Source organism: Coregonus lavaretus (genome assembly GCF_964263955.1).
Source record: "Coregonus lavaretus genome assembly, chromosome: 13".
Classification (NCBI taxonomy): Eukaryota; Metazoa; Chordata; class Actinopteri; order Salmoniformes; family Salmonidae; genus Coregonus; species Coregonus lavaretus.
Genome location: NC_140000.1, coordinates 26,781,471 through 26,807,314, shown reverse-complemented (window position 1 = coordinate 26,807,314; position 25,844 = coordinate 26,781,471). Strand labels below are relative to the sequence as shown.

Here is a 25,844-nt window from a genome sequence, read left to right as displayed (position 1 = left end):
ACAGATGATGACTTCATGCAATGATTTATGCTGGCATGTGAACAGACAGGGGTCTACCTGTACCCCAGCACCTGCCCCTTTGCCCTCCCACTCACTAAGTGCCCTTTTGGGTGGTGGTATAGGAAAGAAAAAATGTGTATACAGTTTTTGTCGTTGTTGTTCTGAACCCACCGCCCCCAAGTCGTTGTGACGTCGTCAAGTTCACCACCCCCTACCCCTACCCTGTCTGTTTGTCTGCAATGTACGGAGCTCACGTGTGCCCGGTTGTGCCTTTTTTCCCAGTCTGCCCTGTATGGAGATTTTGCATGCCCGGTATCCAAACATGCATGGCTTGTGATGCCTATAATTTAGCCACGGAGGATCAATATTTTCTTTTTTTAAATTGCCAAGTTGTGGATTGTGTGTAGCTCAATAATAAGGCATAGCCTACAGTCGGGAACGCACGACAAAACAGGCTTTTCGCAATATTTTAAAAAAAATTGCGGAAAAACACAGGTTGGAAAGTAAATGGATCCTGCTGAAAAGGAAGGACTGTAATCTGTCTGCTGTAAAAAAATATATAGATATTTTATAAACTTCTAAATAGGCCTATTGAGCGAACATTGTTTACAAGAGAGTGATAGCCTACTGGGCACACACTGGTTGAATCAACGTTGTTTCCATGAAATGACGTTAAACCAACGTGGAATAGACGTTGAATTGACGTCTGTGCCCAGTGGGAGGCTTTTGGCACAAGCGCATCGGCCAAGCCAGCAAATGAGCTGTGCATCATTGGGTGAGTCAGCTTTTTTAATTTTGAGCACCTGCCCCCTGAAAGGTCTGTGCACGGCCCTGGATTTATATCATTTATGACTCATGCTGTGATGTAGGCTACAGTATATTTCAAGGGTTATGTATTGGAGTTATGTAATGTAGTTCCCAAAACCTGATCAGTGTCACGCCCTGGCTCTGGGGACTCTTATATGTTGAGCCAGGGTGTGTAGGGTCTATGTTTTGTGTTCTATGTTCAGTTTCTAGTTCATGTGTTTTCTAGGTTGGCCGGTGTGTTTCTCAATCAGAGGCAACGAGAATCAGCTGTTGCTTGTTGTCTCTGATTGGGAACCATACTTAGGCAGCCTTTTGTGCACTTGTCATTTGTGGGATCTTGTTCCGTGTTGGTTTGTGTTCATGACCGAGGACTTCACGTTTCATTTAGTTGTTTTGTATTTTGTATCGTGTTGCTAGTACACTATTAAAGAGATGTACGCATATCACGCTGCGCCTTGGTCCGCTCATTATGACGATCTCTGTTCACCCATGACTGCATGGCCAGGCACGACTCCAACACCATCATTAAGTTTGCCGACGACACAACAGTGGTAGGCCTGATCACCAACAACAGTGAAACAGCCTATAGGGAGGAGGTCAGAGACCTGGCCGTGTGGTGCCAGGACAACAACCTCTCCCTCAACGTGACCAAGACAAAGGAGATGATTGTGGACTACAGGAAAAAAAAGAGGACTGAGCACGCCCCCATTCTCATCGACGGGGATGTAGTGGAACAGGTTGAGAGCTTCAAGTTCTGTCAGAAGGAACCGATGTGGATGTGGTGGAGGAGTCAGGCGCAGGACACAGAGGTTTAGTCCAACAAACTTTACTAGTCCAAAGTGAAAAAATACAAGACACGACCTCGAAAAAACAGAGGCGAGGGAAATACGCAAACATGCGTAAATACTAAACAAAACAAACAGAGCGCAAAACACGCAGCTCCTAAACACGCAGACAACAACACACAATCTAACTAACACAAAACAAGGAACTTATAGGACACGTAATCAGGACACAAACAGACACAGGTGTACAAGACAGAACAAAGCAATCAACACACGAAACATACAACGGTGGCAGCTAGTATTCCGGGGACGGCGAACGCCGAAGCCTGCCCGAACCAGGAGGAGGAGCAGTCTCGGCCGAAACCATGACAGTACCCCCCCCTTGACGCGCGGCTCCAGCCGTGCGCCGACCCCGGCCTCGGGGACGGCCAGGAGGACGCGGACCCGGGCGCGTGGGATGCCCACGGTGGAACTCTGTCAGGAGGGATGGATCGAGGATGTCCCTCCTAGGCACCCAGCACCGTTCCTCCGGACCGTACCCCTCCCACTCCACGAGATACTGGAGACCACTCCTCCGGCGCCTCGAGTCCAAGATGGTCCGGACCCTGTACGCCGGTGCCCCCTCGATGTCCAAAGGGGGTGGTGGGGTCTCTCCTATCTCATCCTCTTGGAGTGGACCAGCTACCACCGGCCTGAGAAGAGACACATGGAACGAGGGGTTAATATTTTTGTACTCAATAGGCAATTGTAACCTGTAACACACCTCGTTCAATCTTCTCAGGACTTTGAAGGGCCCCACAAACCGCCGACCCAGCTTCCGGCAGGGCAGGCAGAGGGGCAGGTTTCGAGTCGAGAGCCAGACTCGATCTCCCGGTGCGTACACCGGTCCCTCACTGCGGTGGCGATCGGCGCTCGCCTTTTGTTGACGGATGGCCCGCTGCAGATGGACATGGGCAGCGTCCCACGTCTCCTCCGAGCGCCGGATCCACTCGTCCACCGCAGGAGCCTCGATCTGGCTCTCGTGCCACGGTGCCAGGACCGGCTGATACCCTAAAATACACTGGAAAGGTGTTAAACCGGTGGAGGAGTGGCGGAGAGAGTTCTGGGCCATCTCTGCCCAGGGGATATACCTCGACCACTCCTCCGGCCGGTCCCGGCAATAGGACCTCAAAAACCTACCCACATCCTGGTTGACACGTTCAACCTGCCCATTGCTCTCTGGGTGGTACCCCGAGGTAAGGCTCACCGAGACCCCCAGGCATTCCATGAATGCCCCCCAGACTCTGGAGGTGAACTGGGGACCTCGGTCGGACACAATATCCTCGGGGACCCCATAGTGCCGGAACACGTGGGTAAATAGGGCCTCAGCGGTCTGTAGGGCAGTAGGGAGACCCGGCAGTGGGAGGAGACGACAGGCCTTGGAAAACCGATCCACAACGACCAAAATGGTGGTATTCCCCTGGGAAGGGGGTAGGTCGGTCACAAAATCCACCGAGAGGTGGGACCATGGTCGTTGTGGAACGGGCAGGGGATGTAACTTACCCCTGGGCAAATGTCTAGGCGCCTTACACTGGGCGCACACCGAGCAGGAGGAGACATAAACCCTCACATCCTTAGCTAACGTTGGCCACCAGTATTTCACGCTAAGGCAGTGCACTGTCCGGCCAATACCTGGATGTCCAGAGGAGGGTGATGTATGAGCCCAATAAATAAGCCGATCACGAACCTCGAGCGGAACGTACGTCCGCCCCACAGGACACTCGGGGGGAGTAGGGTCGGTACGCAGTGCCCGCTCGATTTCCGCATTGACTTCCCATACCACCGGAGCCACCAGACAAGACTCCGGCAGTATGGAAGTAGGCTCAATGGACCTCTCCTCTGTGTCATACCGCCGGGACAGGGCGTCTGCCTTACCGTTCTGGGACCCTGGGATGTATGTGATCTTAAAAACAAACCGGGTCAGGAACATGTTCCACCTAGCCTGACGAGGGTTCAATCTCCTAGCTGCCCGGATGTACTCCAGGTTACGGTGATCAGTCAGAATGAGGAAAGGGTGTTGAGCCCCCTCAAGCCAATGCCTCCACACCTTTAGGGCCTGGACTACAGCTAACAGCTCCCTGTCCCCAACGTCATAATTGCGCTCCGCCGAGCTGAGCTTCTTGGAGTAGAACGCACAGGGGCGGAGCTTAGGTGGCGTGCCGGACCGTTGTGACAGGACTGCCCCAATACCGGTCTCGGACGCGTCTACCTCTACTTGGAATGGCAAAGAGGGATCCGGATGCGCCAGCACCGGGGCCGAGGTGAACAGGTTATTTAGCTTGACAAATGCCCTGTCCGCCTCAGCTGACCACTGCAAGCGAACCGGACCCCCCTTTAGCAGGGACGTAATGGGAGCTGCAACCTGTCCAAAGCCCCGGATAAACCTCCGGTAGTAATTAGCAAAACCCAAGAACTGCTGCACCTCTTTTACAGTGGTTGGAGTTTGCCAATTACGCACGGCCGACACACGGTCTACCTCTATCTCCACACCAGACGCGGACAACCGATAACCCAAAAAGGAGACGGACTCCTGGAAGAACAGGCATTTCTCTGCCTTGACATACAAGTCATGCTCCAACAGTCTTCTCAACACTCGGCGCACCAGGGCTACATGCTCGGCTCGTGTAGAAGAGTACACTAGGATGTCGTCGATGTACACTACCACACCCTGCCGATGCATGTCCCGGAAAATCTCGTCCACAAAGGATTGGAAGACTGAAGGAGCATTCATTAGCCCGTATGGCATGACGAGATACTCGTAATGACCCGAGGTGGTGCTAAACGCTGTTTTCCATTCATCCCCCTCCCTAATGCGCACCAGATTATACGCGCTCCTGAGATCCAACTTTGTGAAGAACCGCGCTCCGCGTAATGATTCCGTCATAGTCGCAATCAGTGGAAGAGGGTAACTGTACTTAACCGTGATCTGATTGAGACTACGGTAATCAATACACGGGCGCAAACCCCCGTCCTTCTTCTTCACAAAGAAGAAACTCAAGGAAACCGGGGAAGTGGAGGACCGTATGTATCCCTGTGCCAAGGACTCGGCTATGTAAGACTCCATAGCCGCTGTCTCCTCTTGAGACAGGGGATACACACGGCTCCGCGGAAGAGCCGCTCCTGTTTGGAGATTTATCGCACAGTCCCCCTGTCTATGAGGTGGTAGCCGTGCTGCCCTCGTTTTGCTGAACACAAGTGCTAAGTCCTCATACTCAGGGGGAATGCGCATTGCGGGTACTTGGTTCGGACTCTCTACCGAGGTCGCCCCTAAGGAAACACCTAGACATCTCCCTACACACTGGGCAGACCACTCCATAAGAGCCCTCTGTTGCCACGCAATGGTAGGATCATGGGCGCTTAACCAGGGAAGCCCCAGCACCACAGGGTACGCAGGAGAGTCAATCAGATAAAACTGAATGATCTCCTCATGACCCCCCTGCGTCGTCATCTTAAGTGGCGCTGTGACTTCTCTGATCAGCCCCGACCCCAACGGCCGGCTGTCTAAGGCGTGGACAGGAAAAGGGGCTTCTACCGGCCGAAGGGGAATTCCTAACCTATAACAAAATGCCCGATCAATAAAATTCCCAGCTGCGCCTGAATCTACTAGCGCCTTATGCTGGGAATGAGGTGCCACCTGTGGAAATCTCACAGGAATACTCATGTGACCAACAGAGAGCTCTGGGTAAGTGGGGCGCCTACTCACCTGAAATGACTCCCCAGTGCGTGACCTGTTGTCCCCTCTCCCAGGAGACCCTCCCCAGCACCTGGCCGCGGTGTGTCCTCCACGGCCACAGTTGGTGCAGGGGGTGGCCCCCCTCGGGTTCTCTCTCCTCCTCTCTCTAGCGCCAGCACCCCCGAGCTCCATGGGAATCGGCTCGGAGGTGCTGGCGGGTGGAATGGACGACCCCCACTCGGGACGTCCGTGGGTGGCCAGCAGGGTGTCGAGCCGGATGGAGATGTCCACCAACTGGTCGAAGAATAGGTTGGTGTCCCTGCAGGCCAGCTCATGACGAACGTCCTCTCGTAGGCTACACCGGTACTGGTCGATGAGGGCCCTCTCATTCCACCCCGCATCCGCGGCTAACGTCCGGAACTCCAGTGCGAACTCCTGTGCGCTCCTCTTCCCCTATCGGAGGTGGAACAGATGCTCCCCCGCCGCCTTCCCTTCAGGTGGGTGATCGAAGACAGCCCTGAAGCGGCGGGAGAACTCCGCGTAGGTGATGGTAGCGGCGTCTATTCCCCTCCATTCGGCGTTGGCCCACTCCAACGCCTTGCCGGATAGACAGGAGATGAGGGCGGAGACGCTCTCGTATCCCGAGGGCGCTGGGTGTATGGTAGCCAGGTATAGTTCTACCTGCAGGAGGAACCCCTGACACCCGGCTGCAGAACCGTCATATGCCCTCGGGAGCGAGAGCCGAATGCCACTGGGTTCCGGCGCTGAGAGAGGAGGACTGGCCGGTGGTGATGGGATGGTGTAAGAGGGCGTGGGCACCTCTCCAGTAGCCAACCGGCGCAGAGTGTTGGACACCTCGCCCAGGGCGGCCTCAAGTTGCCGGATCATGGTGTCCTGATTGCTGACCCGTTCTTCCAGCAACCTGGGTGCCGCCGCTGATCCTGCTGACTCCATAGATGGTGTGTTGTTCTGTCAGAAGGAACCGATGTGGATGTGGTGGAGGAGTCAGGCGCAGGACACAGAGGTTTAGTCCAACAAACTTTACTAGTCCAAAGTGAAAAAATACAAGACACGACCTCGAAAAAACAGAGGCGAGGGAAATACGCAAACATGCGTAAATACTAAACAAAACAAACAGAGCGCAAAACACGCAGCTCCTAAACACGCAGACAACAACACACAATCTAACTAACACAAAACAAGGAACTTATAGGACACGTAATCAGGACACAAACAGACACAGGTGTACAAGACAGACCAAAGCAATCAACACACGAAACATACAACGGTGGCAGCTAGTATTCCGGGGACGGCGAACGCCGAAGCCTGCCCGAACCAGGAGGAGGAGCAGTCTCGGCCGAAACCGTGACAAGTTCCTTGGTGTCCATATCACCAACGAACTATCATGGTCCAAACACACCAAGACAGTCGTGAAGAGGGCACGACAAAGCCTATTCCCCCTCAGGAGACTGAAAAGATTTGGCATGGGTCCTCAGATCCTCAAAAAATTCTACAGCTGCACCATCGAGAGCATCCTGACTGGTTGCATCACCGCCTGGTATGGCAACTGCTTGGCCTCCGACCGCAAGGCACTACAGAGGGTAGTGCGTACGGCCCAGTACATCACTGGGGCCAAGCTTCCTGCCATCCAGGACCTCTATACCAGGCGGTGTCAGAGGAAGGCCCTCAAAATTGTCAAAGACTCCAGCCACCCTAGTCATAGACTGTTCTCTCTGCTACCGCACGGCAAGCGGTACCGGAGTGCCAAGTCTAGGTCCAGAAGACTTCTCAACAGCTTCTACCCCCAAGCCATAAGACTCCTGAACAGCTAATCATGGCTACCCGGACTATTTGCACTGCCCCCCCACCCCATCCTTTTTACGCTGCTGCTACTCTGTTAATTATTTATGCATAGTCACTTTAACTCTACCCACATGTACATATTACCTCAACTACCTCAACTAGCCGGTGCCCCCGCACATTGACTCTGCAACGGTACCCCCCTGTTTATATAGCCTCCCTACTGTCACTTTATTTTACTTCTGCTCTTTTTTTTCTCAACACTTTTTTTGTTGTTGTTTTATTTTTACTTTTTTTGTTAAAAATAAATGCACTGTTGGTTAAGGGCTGTAAGTAAGCATTTCACTGTAATGTCTGCACCTGTTGTATTCGGCGCATGTGACCAATAAAATTTGATTTGATTTTATTTGATTCCAACACCCAAAACTACTTACACTATATACCTACAGAGAAAGTAAGGAACGCACCTACCTCTTTCACCCATCCACCCACCCACCCACCCACCCAGTCCCCATACCCAACCCTGTCCCTGTGAAGGTTTGAAACCTTAGACCCTCAACCTGTAGATGGGTTGGGGGGTGGTTCAGCTTCAGTGTGCCCCCTCTCCTAACAAAAACCATGGGATGCAGGGGGATCCAATGGCTCCACTGGGCCATAAATCAGAAGACAGCCCTTTTCACTCCCCTCTCTCATGCGACCTTCGCTCCCTGGGGTCAGGGAGAGGAGGTATAGTGCGCCCCTGTGGGAAACCTGACCAGGAGACACCAGCACACACAGCTAGCTCCTCTTCACAAGAAGGTTTGACGTCAGCAAAGACAACAACGAAGGGGGATGGAGGGGGGTTGGGTTGGCTCGGGTGGAAACTTACAGGAAGAGCAGACAAGAGTTTTATGTGTTTTATTTTCTGTATGTGGTGGCGAGGTCAATGGAGCCCATTGTGGGGCAAGGGTTGACTAGTTCTTGTTGAACCGAAACCTAAACCAACGTTTATTGAGATGCTGGTGGCTTGGGTGTTTTGGAATGCTATAGACTTCCTTAGTCAAAATGTCTCACTCAGACACAGTAACACCCCCTCACACTCTCGACTTTGCGTCAGCTGTGAAAATGTGATAATGTCATTAGCGACAGCAGCAAAGCCTCAAGAGTCTAAGTGGCAAATTACAACACAAACAGTTTACTTAGTCATCCAACACATGTCATATAAAAGCGGACTGATATTGACTAATTTAATCTAATTACATGTTGTTTCAGTGATGTTTTTACTGTGACTGAGAAGACCAAGGATCATGGTAGATTAAAGCATTGGTGGTGACCAGCTAATGCCTTAGTACTGTGTCATACCCTTAGCCACATCATAATACACTAGCTAGCTACCACAATACGCTAATTGAATTACCAGATACCGGAGGATAGATTGCCAGAGGAGAGAGGTGAGAAAGTAATGAACAGCACTGTGCCAGTTAATCCTTGTGTTTTGGCTGGGTGGTGCAGAGAGGACAGAGAGACTCTGTGGTCAGGAGTTGAGTGGTTCAGGCTGCGTTGATGACAGGGCAGGGAGAGGGTCAGGGGAAACACAATGCTGGAACCAAACATGGAACTAACCTGGGGTAGCCTGGGTGTGTTGGGTTTATCGGCTCTGTGAATGTACAGTGAACTCAAAATGGATCTGTTAAGACGTGAACCCTATATGACACCTCTTATGAAACATGAACAATTGCATTTTCTGAAGAAAAAAAAAATATATATATATGTAAATGTGCCAATTCTTGCTATGTTTAGCTTATATCACTCATAAATTGTCAGTAATAATATTAATGTTCTTTATGAGACATAAAAAACAATTAATATTCATTGCAACTTGGGTTTACTATACAGTATATTGCTAAAATGTACAGCAGCGTTCTTAAATCGAATAGTTGGTAAAAGAGGATCTGTGGTGAGGAGAGTTGGCTAATCATATGTTCCGATCTATTCCTAGTCATGTGGGAACTAACGTGGAGCAAACATCAGGCAGACAGCTGCTCCATGTTCAGTAGACGTGTTAGTAAAAACCTTCAACTAGACCTTTCATGCTTTGACATTCGACTCCCAGGGAGTTTAAAGTTCATACTAAAACCCGCACAATGTAATCTTACTTATTGCCCCTTTTATTGTATCCCCGCTGTTTTCGTTTACTCGATTTCACTTTCAGTTCTTGATGTTTTTTCAGAGCCGGGTAAAACTGTCTCATATCCCCACATGTTCACAATATGGGCCAGCTTTAACTAGTGAGTGACTTGCTCCTTTCCTTGGTTTGAGCTTTGATGTGTTACCCAAGCCGTTAAATTTGTTTGTGCAATGTACAAAGATATAACAGGTCTGATTGAGAAACTGAAATATGTCTCCTTATAAAAAAAGGGGGAAAACAACCATATTTCTGCTCATAAGAGGAGAATCCGTCACAGCTTTAAGGGATACTTTGGGATTTTGGCAAATTAACTTGTGGATACCATTTTTATGACTCCAGTATGAAGGAAGTTAGAAGTAGTTTCACGAGCCAATGCATGCTAGCAGATACCATAGAATTCCAGTCATTCCGCTAACGCTAGTTAGCAATTGCACTAGCGCTAGTTAGCAACTTCCTTCAAACTGCAGGCAGAGACATAAAAATGGTATCCACAAGTTAATCTGACTCTGGGGAAGTAGATAAAGGGACTCATTGCCAAAATCCCAAAGTATCCCTTTAAGACTGTGACCTTGGGGCAGTGTGAGAGAGAAAGGAGGCCAACCACTCTGAAACCTCCTGATTAGAAAGCAGCCAGACTCAGGGGACTGGCCGGCAGGGAGGATTTGGTAGTAATTTACCATCTACTGTCTCTCTCCCTCTAATTGCTGGCTGTTTATCTGCACGGGACGAGTTGACACATATTCCCACGGAGCAGGAAGCTAAACCAAGTTAGGTCCCAGGATATGGGGTAGAGAGTGGGACTAAAAACACACAACTCCCAGGCTTTTTACAGGGAAGTAGGTCTGTTGTTCACTGTCCAATTTAAATGAATTACTCCGTTTCTGGAGCAAACGAACGTTATTAAGCCTCGAAATCTAGGCTATGTGTTAAAGGGATACTAGCGCGCCAATGCTAACTAGTGTTAGCACAATGACAGGAAGTCTATGTGTATCTGCTAGCATGGCTCACGAAACTACCTCTAACTTCCTTCATTACTGGACATAGACATAAAAATGTATCCATGAGTTCATCCGACTCATGGGAAGTAGATAAAGGGCCTCATTGCCAAAATCCCGAAGTATCTCTTTAATAAGATTTCTAAGCTAAACTTAGAAACAGGTAGTGTAAGTGGGTCTGTGTGAAAGTATAGACGGAGAGCAGAGTGTAGTGTCACTCCTCCCTATGGGGTTTCTCCTTAGGCTCCTGTGGGATTGCCTGCTGTGCTCCATCCCCGACTGACCAACATCAAAGCAGACCAGAGTGTGTGTGTGTGTGACCTCGCCCACAGTCGCCCACTGCTCTGGGGTTTCGCCGTTCCTTATTTAACCCCCGCCTGGTTGGCATGGAGAGGAATGGCCCTCCACCACGGCGCCATGCTGCTCAGGACCTCCCCTGAGATAGCAGCCAAATATGGCCGCCATAATATTAGAGGATATCTGCTCACCACATTGTCCACTGTCGAAACTAGCTAGAGTTACTATATGGCATCCATATCAGGAAGTCATCAGTTCTCAGTCAAAACTCTGACTGTCCATCATAAGTCATTGATGACCAAGAGATATGTGTAAATGAGTGATATATAGGGATGCACAGAATCTGAACATCTGCAGGCACTAACAGGGAGGAGTAGGACCCTGATATAGAGCAGAGTCAAATCTTCTCTCTAATTACTGTATATCTGTGATTATACGTTAAAAAATATATACTTTTTAATTTCCTGGTGTCATATAGAGGGGTGGCTCTATATGTTTCACGTTTTTCAGGGTAACCACATAAGATTATTTGTATTTCTACATTTAGGCACAGTACTTATGCAATGATCATCAGGAGTACATGTACTGTAGGCTAACTGTATATATACTGAATCTCCAGTTAATGAAAGGAAACCAGCTCAGAGAGAGGATGAGAAGAAGAGATGCATAATGTTTTACAGGGAAGTCTATTTATATGTAACCCTCTGAGCAATTTAGTTTGCTTGGCTGAGAAATATCCTTAATTAACGTGGAAATCACAACAAACATTCCTCTTGCAGGAGAATCGCTAATTTGAATTGGAGAGTGAATGTTTATTCAATCAAAAGTAATGTATTGCCTGTGATATTCATGCATTAATGCAAACCCAAATGAGCAAACAACAACTGTGCAAAGTGGCACGAAGATAACTATTTCCTCGAAAATGAATAGAGGACATTTAATTCTTCAAATTACAGACAGCAGATGGCTTTGTCTATGTCTTAATATAGGCCTTCCTGCAAATGACCCTCAGGCACAGTACGGATGGGCTGGGCTCTGTGTGGTCCTGTGGGGTCTTCAAATGACATGGAGGGCCAGAAACCGCCCTGAGGGGCCAGAGCTTAACCCAGGTGTCTAATTGGTTAATTCACCTGTCACTCAGACAGGTGTAAAGTTCTTGAGTGACTCAATTAGGCCTTCCTCAAAGCAAATCACCTGCATGATGTCACCTAAGGATGTTGACTGAAGGGTTTTGCGCAGCACTAATCCAGGCCTTTTAACTCTGAGAGCAGTCACTCTATCCAATGTTTGGCCCAGTCAAACCAATATACACTGAGAATACCAAACATTAGGAACACCTTCCTAATATTGAGTTGCACCCCCTATTTGCCTTCAGAACAGCCTCAATTCGTCGGGGCATGGACTCTACAAGGTGTTGAAATCGTTCCACAGGGAACTTGACAGTTGTGTCAAGTTGGCTGGATGTCCTTTGGGTAGTGGACCATTCTTGATACACACTGGAAACTGTTGAGCGTGAAAAGCCCAGCAGCGTTGCAGTTCTTGACACAAACCGGTGTGCCTGGTACCTACTACCATACCCCGTTCAAAGGCACTTCAATATTTTATGTTGCCCATTCACCCTCTGAATGGCACACATACACAATCCATGTCTCAATTGTCTCAAGGCTTAAAAATCCTTATTTAACCTGGAGGACCCTTAATCTACACTAATTGAAGTGGATTTAACAAGTGACATCAATAAGGGATCATTGCTTTCACCTGGATTCACCTGGTCAGTCTATGTCATGGAAAGAGCAGGTGTTCCCCTTAGAGTCGATTGACACACCGGTGCGTTAATCTAAGTAACATAATACAAAAATCCTCATCAAAATCTGTCAGTTTAGACTCGTCTGAAGGTAACCGGTACCGGTTTTAAAAATTGAATGAAAGGATGAAGGTAGTTTTGTGCCTACACAAAAAAGGTGTTAAATATGTGTAAAAAAATATGGCCAATGGGGTCCATCCGATATACTAATAAACCACAAATAGGATTCAATAGCTCTTGCGACATCCAAAGAGGATTGTCATATCTGAGTTATCCCTTTGTATTGTGTATTATCCCGTTTGTGGGGGAGGCACATCTTACATTTTCTGTTTTTTTGGCCAGTTAAGTCCACACGGGTCAAGATTATAGCCCAATCCCCACTTCCCTACCCCCCAATCCTCTCTATCCCACAATAGCGCTGCCTCCTGACAACCTCTATCAACTCCCCATCAACCCCCCCAGTACCCAGCAACACACCAGATTCTCAGGTCAGTCCGAAATAGAGACGGAGGAGCTAGGCGGCATGAGGAGGAATTTCTGTCAGGGCCCACGGAGGAACGACTAGCAGACACGCAGGCTAGGGCTTTTAATGACACCTTGATGACAGCCGGGACGGATGGGGGCATGCATGTCTACTGCAGGAGTAAGGGGGAGTGTGAGGTGTGGAAGGGGTGGAAGACGAGCTCATGGGTCCAGAATGGATATATAGGCCTATCTGCCCCCGCCATCCATTGGCTGTTCTAAGGCACTGATCTCAGACAAGATATGAAGTATTGAAGTATGGATATTGTCTTCTGGTTTTATCATTCGGCAGACCAATATGACATTTCCTACTTGGCTTGTTATGTTGAAGATTATGACTTAGCTATTTGTTTGATATTGCCATATCTTATGCCAGGACTGAGCCTATTTCGACTAGCTGTAGTGGTTCCTTCCCCCTGTGGGGTTTAGGAAGGGGAGAGGGCTGGGTTTGAAAGGGAGCGGGGGGGGGGGGGGGAGCGGGGGGGGAGCGGGGGGGAGGGGGGGGGGGGGCTCTAGCTGCAACACAGGAGCAGAGCAAAGAACAACATCCCAAACAGCTGTAGAAACAGAAACGTGACACTGACAGGGATTTTGTGAGGGGTTGCTGAACTCATCCTGCATTCTAGAGCCACCATGTTCCAAATATACAAAGCAAAGACAAAACTCATAACACCACATTATGAGGGTGACTTTGACTGTCCAACAACAACCATGACACTGTTTTGGATTGAATTGAATGATTGAATTGAATGAAATGAAAGAAAATAAAAGTATACAACGTGTCCTTATTCATCAGTATTAACTGTCAGAGAAAGATGTCAGTTGCAGTTCAAAGATTGTTTCACTGTGATTTGTATAAAGTTTGCGATAATCCTTACATTCTTTTACTTATTGGATAGCAGTTCTCTGCTCTAACTCTTTATGCAAAACATCATGGCTGAGGGAAAATCAATATAACCATGTTAAGCAGGCAGCAGGCTTCAAGACAGCACAGATGAATGTGTACATAATTGACTGAGAACTTATTGACTCCCTGGACATTTAATAGTCAGTCCCTCAACCCCTCAACCCTTGTTACAGATAATAATAATCACCATAGACAAATCAATCTACTGTATTTACAGAGGACTGAGGCGACAGTCCCAAGTTTGGGAGGTGGGATAAACTGTCCTGCAGTGAAAGAGTGGAGGAAGAAAGAGAGAGGTAGCTGATTGGGGATGGGGTGGTCGGAGGGGTGGAGAGGCTGGGGGGATTCTAAAGGCTTGTGTGTGTTGTGGGAGTTTTAGGGGAGGTTGGGGGGTATAAGATGATGGTGGAAGGGGAGCTTAATGGCGAGATTACCCCTCTGATGGAGATAGTGGGGGAGATAGCGAAAAGGGGAGGGGTGTAGGGAGTGTCCCAAATCCACCCCTAAAGACCCAGGAGATTACAGAGGCTGAGATTGAGTTGGCAGATTACGAACTGAGAGCTGGAAACTCGGCCACTCCTGTTCCTGTGAGAATCCCAAGGCAACGTGAATGGGTTAGAAGGAACAGAAGAGGGTGTGTGAATAATTGAACCGCTTTCCATCTTCTTTTCCTCTTCCTGCGAAAAACCTTGGAGACTTCCTCAATCCTCACACTCAGCCAGGCCACAGATTTCAGATCAGCTCTCTGGGTTTAAAAGGAAGACAGGAAAAGCAATAGATACCCAGCTAGCTGTCAACTCTATGTTTTCTCAAATGACTGCACTGTGAGCATGTCCAATGATTTAACACACACACAAAGTCACACATACACACACACAGACTGGATCATCAACACATTATCACTTCTGGATTATGGATGCGTGACAGAGTTCCTCTGAGTGAGACAGAGGCCAGAACTCAAATGAAAAGGGAAGATATATCTCGGCAGAACACTTTGATTGGGAGTGTGAGTGTTCTGGCTCACTCTATTTTGGATATCTGCTGGTTCTGCCCATCTGTCAGGTCATTTACCCCGTAGCTGAAATAACTATGACATCAATAATATTTTATAACTATAAACTGTCAAATAGGAAAACCTGTGAATCCAAGAGTGAATCCAATGATTAGCCTGTGCATTCTGACACTTCTGTTTGTTTTTCCATTGGAGATGGAAATGTTTAACAAAAGTTCACTCAAAAAGAAAAAGCAGAGTTATTCAAAGGTGACCTCTTGTGAACTGAAGTGCTTTGTCCTCTCCAGCCTGTTAATATATTGTTCCCCTGGTTGGCCCTGAGAGTGAACAGCAGGCCAGGTAGACATCCACATGGGAAACCCAGGTGAACAGGTCAATAACATACCCCGTCCTCCTCACATCTGTTTCCCTAAGTGCTTTGTGTGTGTGTGTGTGTGTGTGTGTGTGTGTGTGTGTGTGTGTGTGTGTGTGTGTGTGTGTGTGTGTGTGTGTGTGTGTGTGTGTGTGTGTGTGCCTGTGTGTGTGCCTGTGTGTTGTTTCACACACCTTGTTCACACAGGTAGGTTTCCAGATGGGACTGCTGCCTGTGTGTGTGAGTCATCAGGTGACTGGCTTTACTGTTTGTTTTACTATGCTTGTAAAAGGAGAGACATTAGAGCCAAATTAAAAAATGTGGCATAGTGTGAGCAATATCATTTCAATATTTTTCCATGTGAGACGAAGACATGAAAGCTTTGGTCATTTTCAAGGTCTGTTTCATACTTAGGGTAGCCTAGTTGGAACTTGTCGGGGCTAAAACAGACATCCCAGTTGGCTATGTTTGTGGTGTAACTTCAACTGACCAGGACAACATACAGACTGGACAAGATGTTCAGTGGTCAGAGTTGGAAATGCATCATCAACTTACAGCTATAATCGCATAGCAATTTGATTCAAAGCAATTCTTTTGAAATATGTTCTAAAAATGACCCCAGATGGAATAGTCTCCTGCTGAGCTCATCCTGTTTGTATGATGGATTTAAATAGCTGACCAATAAAGGGCTTATGGGTAATATCCTCTTCACTTGTCTGTCATTGTGTTTGAGGAGATCAGTTCGAGCAAGGTGAGGCACAGAATTGCTAATCTTCATCATATAATGAGCAGTTATTTGGGATGCAAGGTGATTTGTGGACCAGTGATTATGCACAGTCTGACTGCAATTTTGTTGATCTCAAACATGCACTGTGTCTAATACATTGGTCTATGTGCCAGTAGCATTACAAAATGTACTTCGTTAAATGCTTCTAAGGTTAGTAGCATTAGATTCATAGTTAAAGGCACATGTTGTTTCTCATTATATTGATGCTATAATTAACTAGGTGTAATTTTTCACATCACGATAATTACAAAGGTATCCTCACCACAATAGGGCATTTTGGGTGAGAAAGAATCCCTTACAAACTCTGCTCATTAAACTTCAAAACTACCTGCTACCTTCTTCTCCTGATCCAGGAAAGAGTGGTCAAATAGTGTGGGCTAAGTGCAACAATTAACACATGCTCACACAGCATTTGTGGCCTGCTTTTGTTGGCAGTTCTTACTTTATGGAAGCACTCAGCCGCCAGGCAGTGTTGTGCACAGGAGTGTTACTGTTTAGTCGTCATTGTTCAGTCATTCAGCGGTTCAAAAAGAAAAAAAGACCCAGCCTCTGACAATCTGGGATCATGTCTTGGAATGTAGTAGGGAGGGAGGTAGCAGTAGAGACACACCTGCAGACATGGGAGGCCCAGAGGAAACAGAGCAGGAAACATAAGGGGACAGAACATACATTGGCCATATGGCACAGGACACAGGGTAGGGTCAGGTTTCCAGAGAGAAAGAGTGAGACAGACAGAGCGACAGAGGGAGAAAGAGAGTGAAGAGAGATACAGAGAGTTTTCAAGTGTCTCCATACACCCCTATGAAAAGGCCTTGTGGTTTGGGTTACATATTTAAACAGGGATGTACTGCTCTCAACAGGACAGGGCGCCAAACGAGACAACCTGTATGCCTAGGCATCTGTGAGTCATGTAATGTCAAGATAAGATTGAGTACTTCAACCTAAACACCCTAATCTAGGGGTTGGGGTTGTTGTGGCTCACTCTGTTACAACCTTCAACACCCTTCTGATTCTGCTTGCACTCTTTTTTTTATCTCTCTCTTTCTGTTACTTTCTCTCACTCTATCTCTCGCTGTTGCTGTTGCTCTATCTCTCTCTCTCTCTTTTTCTCTCTCTTTTGTTTTCTCTCTCTCTCTCTCTCTCTCTCTCTCTCTCTCTCTCTCTCTCTCTCTCTCTCTCTCTCTCTCTCTCTCTCTCTTCTCTCGCTCTCTTTCTCTCTCTCTCTCTCTCCCTCTCCCTCTCTCTCTCTTTCTTTCTCTCTCTCTCTCTCTCTCTCTCTCTCTCTCTCTCTCTCTCTCTCTCTCTCTCTCTCTCTCTCTCTCTCTCTCTCTCTCTCTCTCTCTCTCTCTCTCTCTCTCTCTCTCTCTCTCTCTCTCTCTCTCTCTCTCTCACTCTCTCTGTCTTTACAGTTTCTCAAATAAGTTAATAAATAACCCTCCACTTAAACATATACACACATTCAGGGAACACTATACTTGTGTACATTGTGTATTATATAAAATCACTGTTGCACATTATACATACATCCCATTGATGGAATAAACATGCTTATGTGACCCAATGCTCACTGACACATATTTGAAGGGGAGGGAAGGGGGCATGAGGGGAGGGAAGGGAAGGGGGCATGAGGGGTGGGAAGGGGGCAAGAGGGAAGGGAAGGGGGCATGAGGGTTGGGAAGGAGGCATGAGGGGAGGGAAGGTGGCATGAGGGGATGGAAGGGGGCATGAGTGGATGGAAGTGGGCATGAGGGGTGGGAAGGGGACATGAGGGGTGGGAAGGGGACATGCCTTGTTGGGATTCAAATAGAGGCTGACAGCTGTGGCATCACCCTTTCTGTGTCAACTGTCACACTGCCACACGCTACAGAGGGATTGTCGTATAGCCCAGTGATGAAAGGGGATCAATATAAATGGATTCTCTTTTCACTGTCGAGTAATAGAGTAAAGTCCATAGGGGAAACAAATAGGGGTTGATTGAGGATGTGGCAGTCCCTATTTAGTGTACTATTTTTGACCAGGGCCCATCACACTGGGCACAGACGTCAATTCAACGACTATTCCACGTTGGTTCAATTTCATCGAAATGATGTGGAAACAACGTTGATTCAACCAGTGTGTGCTCAGTGGGATAGGTCTCTGGTAGAAAATAATGCACAATATAGGGAATAGGATGCCATTTGGGACGTAACTCCACCAACTCACTGATGGTTCCAAATCAATTCTCCATTTGGAAGTTACCATTACTTCTACTTTGCTAGTGGATTTACATTTTTTCAACATAATTGACTAACATTTTGAGACAGGAAGCGTATCGGTTAGACAGGAAATTGGATTGAGAGCAGACAGAGAGGATATGGAGCAAACAGAATGGTGAGAGAGGAAATAAAAGGGGAAAGGAACTGACAGAGAGAGGAAGGGAGAGGTACTGTAGTCTGTCTGTCTGTCTGCTGTAAATGACAATAAAGCTGTCCATCTGGGAGGAAGTTACCGATAGGAAGCATGGGCAGGCCTGTATGTATTCTGGCTATATGTAAATATTAGGGGTTAGGGTTAGGAGCTAGCGTTAGGTTTAGGGTTAAGGTTAGGTTTTCGGGTTAAGGTTAGGGTTAGGGTTAAGGTGAGGTTTAGGGTTAGGGTTAGGGGTTAGCGAAAATAGGAATTTGAATGGGACTAAATTGTGTGTCCCACAAGGTTAGTTATACAAGACAGTGTGTGCGTATGTGTGATAGAGAGAGAGAACTTATATGACATTAAATAAAGAGTAATTTGAATGGGACTGAATTGTGTGTTGTATGCTGCAATTGTCTATGTGCCGGGGGGCTAGGGTCAGTCTGTTATATCTGGTGTTATTCTCCTGACTTATCCGGTGTCCTGTGTGAATTTAAGTATGCTCCCTCTAATTCTCTCCCTCTCTCCCTCCCATCCCGGAGGACCTGAGCCCTAGAACCATGCCTCAGGACTACCTGGCCTGATGACTCCTTGCTGTCCCCAGTCCACCTGGTCGTGCTGCTACTCCTGTTTCCACTCTTCTGCCTGCGGCTATGGAACCCTGAGCTGTTCACTGGGCGTGCTACCTTGTCCCAGATCTGCTGTTTTCAACTCTCTCTCTCTACCACACCTGCTATTTCAACCTCTAAATGCCCGGCTATGAAAAGCCAAGTGTAATTTACTCCTGATGTACTGACCTGTTGCAACCTCTACAACCACTGTGATTATTATTTGTCCCTGCTGGTCATCTATGAATGTTTGAACATCTTGGAGAAAAATCTGGCCTTAATGGCCATGTACTGTTATAATCTCCACCCGGCACAGCCGGAAGGGGACTGGCCACCCGTCAGAGCCTGGTTCCTATCTAGGTTTCTTCCTAGGTTTCTGCCTTTCTAGGGAGTTTTTCCTAGCCACCGTGCTTCTACATCTGCATTGCTTGCTGTTTGGGGTTTTAGGCTGGGTTTCTGTATAGCACTTTGTGACATCTGCTGGTGTAAAAAGGGCTTTATAAATAAAATGTGATTGATTGATTGATAATTGAGAGCTATACTGTTATATAACAGATGACTGCAAGTGAGAGCCATCCAGAGTACTTTCCAGTAGTACCATACTCACTGTGAAGTTGACCCATGACTTGGCAAATATCACCCCCTGCTGTTGACTGTAGAAGACTTCCCTCTAAAGCACAACCTTGTAAACTCTTCAAACTAACCCCTGCTCTCCTCTCATATCCCCACTTATCTTCTGTCCAAAAACAAGAAAGGTTGTGACTTCACTGACCCTGAGGGTGAGAGGTATGAGACAACAGTTGGACCCATGCCATAGTAACCAGGCCATGATCACAGACAGACAGATGCACAGCATGACCAGGCTCACACAGACATGTACACATGACAACAAGGCTCAAGGGGTGTCTTAGATCTTCCCACACTACTCCCATAGACCTCATGTGGTCTCAGCACGTATAGGAGTTCACATGTAAGTTAATGACTCCCCCAGCTGTATATCCCCTCCTCCTGTAGTGAGCTATTGTGAGAAAGGCCTGGCTGTCATTTGTCTATGTCCTCTGTCATGTTCTCACGTGTCTATTGGCTCTTATGTGCTTTGGGCTCACATGCAAGCATGTATCTTACAAGGTCAATATTAAAAAAGAGGCGATATTGTCCCACCCCAATGTTGAAGTCAGACGTACGCCCTTACATGTGCTTTGCCTCATTGACCTGTCATTCTTGATGGTGAATTACTAGTGCAATAGTCTTTATTGGTGCACAAGAGGTAGCAACACATCAGAACAAAACATTTGAAAAGCGTATTGGAAACAGACTAGACAGACAGGAAATAACAATATGGACACATTACTTTCTTACAGACAAGTGTCACAAAAGGGATGCAGTAGAGTTACACTGCAATTATGCTTTGTAACAAGTTACCAGTCTCATGCCAAAATAAGTTAAACCCAAGACACTCAAACCATCACCTCCACGCAACAGTCACCCAGAACAGTTAGCCAAATATTATGTCCTGAAAGGCCATGTAATCACAAACATTCAAATTTTGTACATCCTATTTCCCCCATTCTTAATTTCACAAGAAAATATTAGATATTTCCTATATACATTGCAAAATGGTGAAAGCAAAATCTTATCATCTCATCAGCTATGAAATCCCTTTCCAAATGTGTGCCATAATCCAACACCTAATCTCACTATCCCTCTCTGTGTGTAATCTGTAATCTCTTAATCTGGTATTGTTGGTTGACTGATCTAATCCAGCCTGTTTGTTGGTGTCATTTTCAGGTACGAGTCCTATGACATGAACTAAATGCCATCTATGGGTGCCACTGTGCTTCAAATGCTGTACAGTTCAACACTATGGAGAAGGTATGGAAAGGGAGATGAGTGCTAAATTCCAAATCGACCCCTAGTCCCTACTCTGAAAAGTCGATTTTGGGATTAGGAATCATCTGATGTTGTGGCTCAGGTTAGCCTGAATGCCAGTCTGTTTCTGCTTAAACCAACTGCTTTATCACCAACTTGCAAAGCGACAACAAGTTGGCTACAGCAGCAACAGACTGCCATCCTTGCTACTGGTGTTGATGTGGAGGTTACAATCTACACCAGAGCAAGTAGAATGAAGATGATAGTGGGTTACGAGTAGCCTGTTCCCAGATCTGTTTGCGCTGTCTTGCCAACTCCTATGGTCACTGCTATGCAATGTTGGCAAGACAGCATAAAACGATCTGGGACCAGGCTCAACCCCTGTCCCAGACCCCATCCCACCCCCATACAACTGGCTTGTTAGTCTTGTTGGCCAGCCATGCTCTTGGTCTTCAACTCAGCCAGCTTGCCTGTGACAAAGTTCCACTTGAAGGGCGTGTTCTCGCTCCCTCCTCCCAGCATGGCGTATTTGGAGAAGCTGGTGTTGCTCCCTCCTCCTCCGTCTTGAATCTGCTCTCCCTCCGCGCTCTCCCCCTGGTAACTCTCCCCCCCTCCTCCCTCGCCACCTCCCTCCCCCACCGCCTCCTGACCCTCCTCCATCGTGCCCGCCTCGTTTGCTGCGGCTTCAGCTTGTTTAGAGGCGGCCATTTGTTTCCAGTTGGTGGCGAAGCTACCCCAGAATCCTGAGGGTCTGGCCGGTCTCTGCGGCTCCTCAGGCATCACAGCTAGTGGACTGGGGATACAAGAGAGAGAGTGGGACCGTCATTTTGTGTATCATTATATGTTTAACTCAATGAATATAAATTACATGATTTATTAATTAAATTAAGAATTAGTTCATCAGACATGGCTAATATTTCCATGTTCAGGAGGAGGAGGAAGAGGAGGGGGGGATAGAGAGCTGTGTAGAAGAGTAGAGTCCCACTGACTGGTCAGGGACAGGCGGGCTCTCAGTCTCCTCCAATAGCTGGTGCTCATCCTCTTTGTCGAAGAGCGCTGACATCCTGTTCCAGCCTTTAGCCCCGGCACCCTGCATCTGAACACACACACACAGTGTCCAATGCCAATCCTTCGGAATTTGTAAGATTAATGTAAGATGAAGGTGTAAAGTCTGTATTAAGTTCCATGCCGTGTGTGTGTGTGTGTGTGTGTGCTTACTCTCTTGGCCAGCTGAGACACTGCATTGGGCCCCTCATCCTCCTGGACAGGACTCATGTCAATCTCTGCATTATTGACCTGGGAACACAAGCCCAGCAATGATCATCACACATTTATATTGTCAGCCACAGCAGTGTTGATAGTGAAGTACTGAGCGCTGAGTAAAAACACAGGCTGTAATCTGCTACCTTGCTTTACAGTGCGTTTAATTTATTGGTAGTGATTGCCCTCTAGTGGGTTAATACAGATGCTACAAGGACTTTCCAGAAAAAGAAATACACAGAAAATGTCAAGGAAAAGTCTGTCATTGAAAATGCTGAACAGTGCCCAAATGTAACACATAATCCACATCAACAGCAAAATCCTCATTTGTAGCAACATCATTTCCTGTATTGAAGAAGTAATATCTGAGTTATCCCTGTGGATTCATTTTAATCCATTATGCCAAAGATAATAAACTGAGGGAGAATATATATATATATATTTTTTTTTTTACAGCCTACTTTATTTCTGTATCCACTTGAAGAATAAAAAAAAGATACCACAGAGGTAATTTCCAAGAGGGTAAATATACTTTGCTTTTCTCAGACATACAGTAAGAACGATGACAGCTAAAGGCAGGGATGTAGCTCAGTTGATAGAGCATGGCGTTTGGAACGCCAGGGTTGTGGGTTCGATTCCCACGGGGGGCCAGTATAAAAAAATATGTATTCACTAACTGTAAGTCGCTCTGGATAAGAGCGTCTGCTAAATGACTAAAATGTAAATGTAAATGTAAAGTCCCCAAAGCTCAAAGAACTAAAAGAAAACTATGTATTCACACGTAATTCTAATGCAGTATCCTTCACATAGCCCCCCCCCCCCCCCCCCCCATTCATATAATATTAGTCATTATTATCTAATAGGCCAAACTGATCCTAGATCAGCACTCCTACTCTGAGACTTCAATACAGGGCTTGGCTATCTGTTTGTATCCGTCTCATCCCCTGTCACTGGAATGCCATCTAATCTGTGTATGCAGCTCCAGTTCGGGATCAGGTTTCCAGACGTTCCGAAGAACTGGGTCATCCTTGTTCCTACAGTCCGTATCAATCCTAGACACCCGATGGGTGTCAAGAGACAAGGAAAAATCCTGAGAACTCAATCATCGAAAGCCCTTTGGAATTTTTAAACCCTTCAATATCGGGTATCACTGATAGTATGTCTGATAGCACTGATAGCTTGTCCATCATATTAGCTAACATAGGTTACAGAATGAGGGTGGGGTGAAAGTTCATATGAATAAACCAGTAGCTACTGCAGACAGTAGCAGACAGTAGCTAGTGCATTTAGAAAGTATTCAGACCCCTTGACTTTTTCTACATTTGGTTATGTTACAGCCTTATTCTAAAATTGATTAAATAAATAAAAATCATCATCAATCTACACACAATGCCCCATAATCATGAAGCCAAAAAAGGTTTGTAGAAATTTTTGCAAATGTTTTTAAAATGAAAAACAGAAATACCTCATTTAAATAACTATTCAGACCCTTTGCTATGAGACTCGAAATTGAGCTCAGGTGCATCCTGTTTCCATTGATCATCCTTGAGATGTTTCTACAACTTGATTGGAGTCCACCTGTGGTAAATTCAATTGATTGGACATGATTTGGAAAGGCACACACTTGTCTATATAAGGTCCCACAGTTGACAGTGCATGTCAGAACAAAAACCAAGCCATGAGGTTGAAGGAATTGTCCGCAGAGCTCCGAGACAGGATTGTGTCGAAGCACATATCTGAGGAAGGGTACCAAAACATTTCTGCAGCATTGAAGGTCCCCAAGAACACAGTGGCCTCCATCATTCTTAAATGGAAAAAGTTTGGAACCATCAAGACTCTTCCTAGAGCTGGCCGCCCGGCCAAACTGAGCAATTGGGGGAGAAGGGCCTTGGTCAGGGAGGTGATCAAGAACCCGATGGTCACTCTGACAGAACTCCAGAGTTCCTCTGTGGAGATGGGAGAACATTCCAGAAGGACAACCATCTCTGCAGCACTCCACCAATCAGGCCTTTATGGTAGAGTGGCCAGACGGAAGCCACTCCTCAGTAAAAGGCACATTCTAGCCTGCTTGGAATTTGCCAAAAGGCACCTGAAGACTCTCAGACAATGAGAAACAAGATTCTCTGGTCTGATGAAACGAAGATTGAACCCTTTGGCCTGAATGCCAAGTGTCATGTCTGGAGGAAACCTGGCACCATCCCTACAGCGAAGCATGGTGGTGGCAGCATCATGCTGTGAGGATGTTTTTCAGTGGCAGGGACTGGGAGACTAGTCAGGATTGAGGGAAAGATGAACGGAGCAAAGTACAGAGAGATCCTTGATGAAAACCTGCTCCAGAGTGCTCAGGACCTCAAACTGGGACAAAGGTTCACTTTCCAACAAGACAACGACCCTAAGCTCACAGCCAAGACAACACAGGAGTGGCTTCGGGACTAGTCTTTGAATGTACTTGAGTGGCCCAGCCAGAGCCCAGACTTGAACCCGATCGAACATCCCTGGAGAGACCTGAAAATAGCTGTGCAGTGACGCTCCCCATCCAACCTGACAGAGCTTGAGAGGATCTGCAGAGAAGAATGGGAGAAACTCCCCAAATACAGGTGTGCCAAGCTTGTAGCGTCATACCCAAGAAGACTCTAGGCTGTAATCGCTGCCAAAGGTGCTTCAGCAAAGTACTGAGTAAAGGGTCTGAGTAAATGTTTCAGTTTTGTATTTTTTATAAATTGTTTAAAAATAATATTTTTTGCTTTGTCATTATGAGGTATTGTGTGTAGATTGATGAGGAAGGAAAACTTTTAAATCCATTTTAGAATAAGGCTGTAAAGTAACAAAATATGGAAAAGGTCTGAATACTTTCCGAATGCAGTGTAGCAATGATTTGGGTTTTCGATTTTGACATTGAAAGCCTATGACACAGTAATTAGCATGTTTTGGCCAAAACTATAACAAAGCACAAGAGGAACTGCTCTGCAGTTTCCTCAAAGTTCCAGCAGAAATAAGCCTTTGTGAGTGGAACAAAATGATATAAGTCAAACTTCAACAACAATGAAAAAGCAAACCAACAGATATGTCGCTGTGAGAACCCACCGCAATCCTAAATGAGCGGTCGTGTGTATCAAGCGTCTTAGAGTAGGAGTGCTGATTTAGGATCAGTTGTACCTTTTAGATCACAGTGAATAATATTACATTAGTGGGGGTGGGGACTTGATCCTAGATCAGCACACTTACTTGCTTGCTATCTCTTTACCTGATCTGACATCAGTGCACACACCTGGGAACACAAACTTGAATTTGAGGAACACAAACTCGAATCAGGGAGAGCAAGAAATCTGCAGGGGAAAGCTGCAGATGAAAGATAGGCTTTTTGTTCTCTACCTCTTCCTCCGTGTACTCCTCTAGGTCCGGGTTCAGGGTCTTCATCACTTTGCTCTTGTACACTTTCCATATGGGATTCATGCTTGTTCACCCTAGAGGACCTCTAGTACTGTTGAAACAACTCTCAGTAAGGCCTCACAGCTTCTTGAGGCAGGCCACCCTCCACCAAGTACCCTCTTCAGGTCTTCTCAGTTTCTCAGTACACTTCCAGCTCTTAGACAACGACTCAGCCTCGATGGAACTTTGACCTGACTCACTCTAGGTCTGTCTAGAGTGTTGTAGGCCTGTGCTGTTACATGTTGTATCCCAATTAGATTGGCAATGTCTCTTGTCAGGAACACAGGTTGCTGGTAACATCCCTATGAAGCATCTGATCAGTTAGAGGAATCAAGCGATTGCC

At 46.8% G+C, this 25,844-nt stretch overlaps 1 protein-coding gene across 1 annotated transcript; it reads right to left on the bottom strand.

The window, feature by feature from the left end:
* Positions 1-21,232: 21,232 nt before the first annotated feature.
* Positions 21,233-25,525, bottom strand: LOC311140752 (uncharacterized protein C1orf232-like; the record flags this gene model as incomplete). Its single annotated transcript, XM_084175967.1, has 4 exons — positions 21,233-21,605; positions 21,802-21,908; positions 22,031-22,108; positions 25,445-25,525. 4 exons carry the CDS (start codon positions 25,523-25,525, stop codon positions 21,233-21,235), a joined length of 639 nt encoding a protein of 212 aa, XP_084032093.1.
* Between the last annotated feature and the right edge of the window lie 319 nt (positions 25,526-25,844).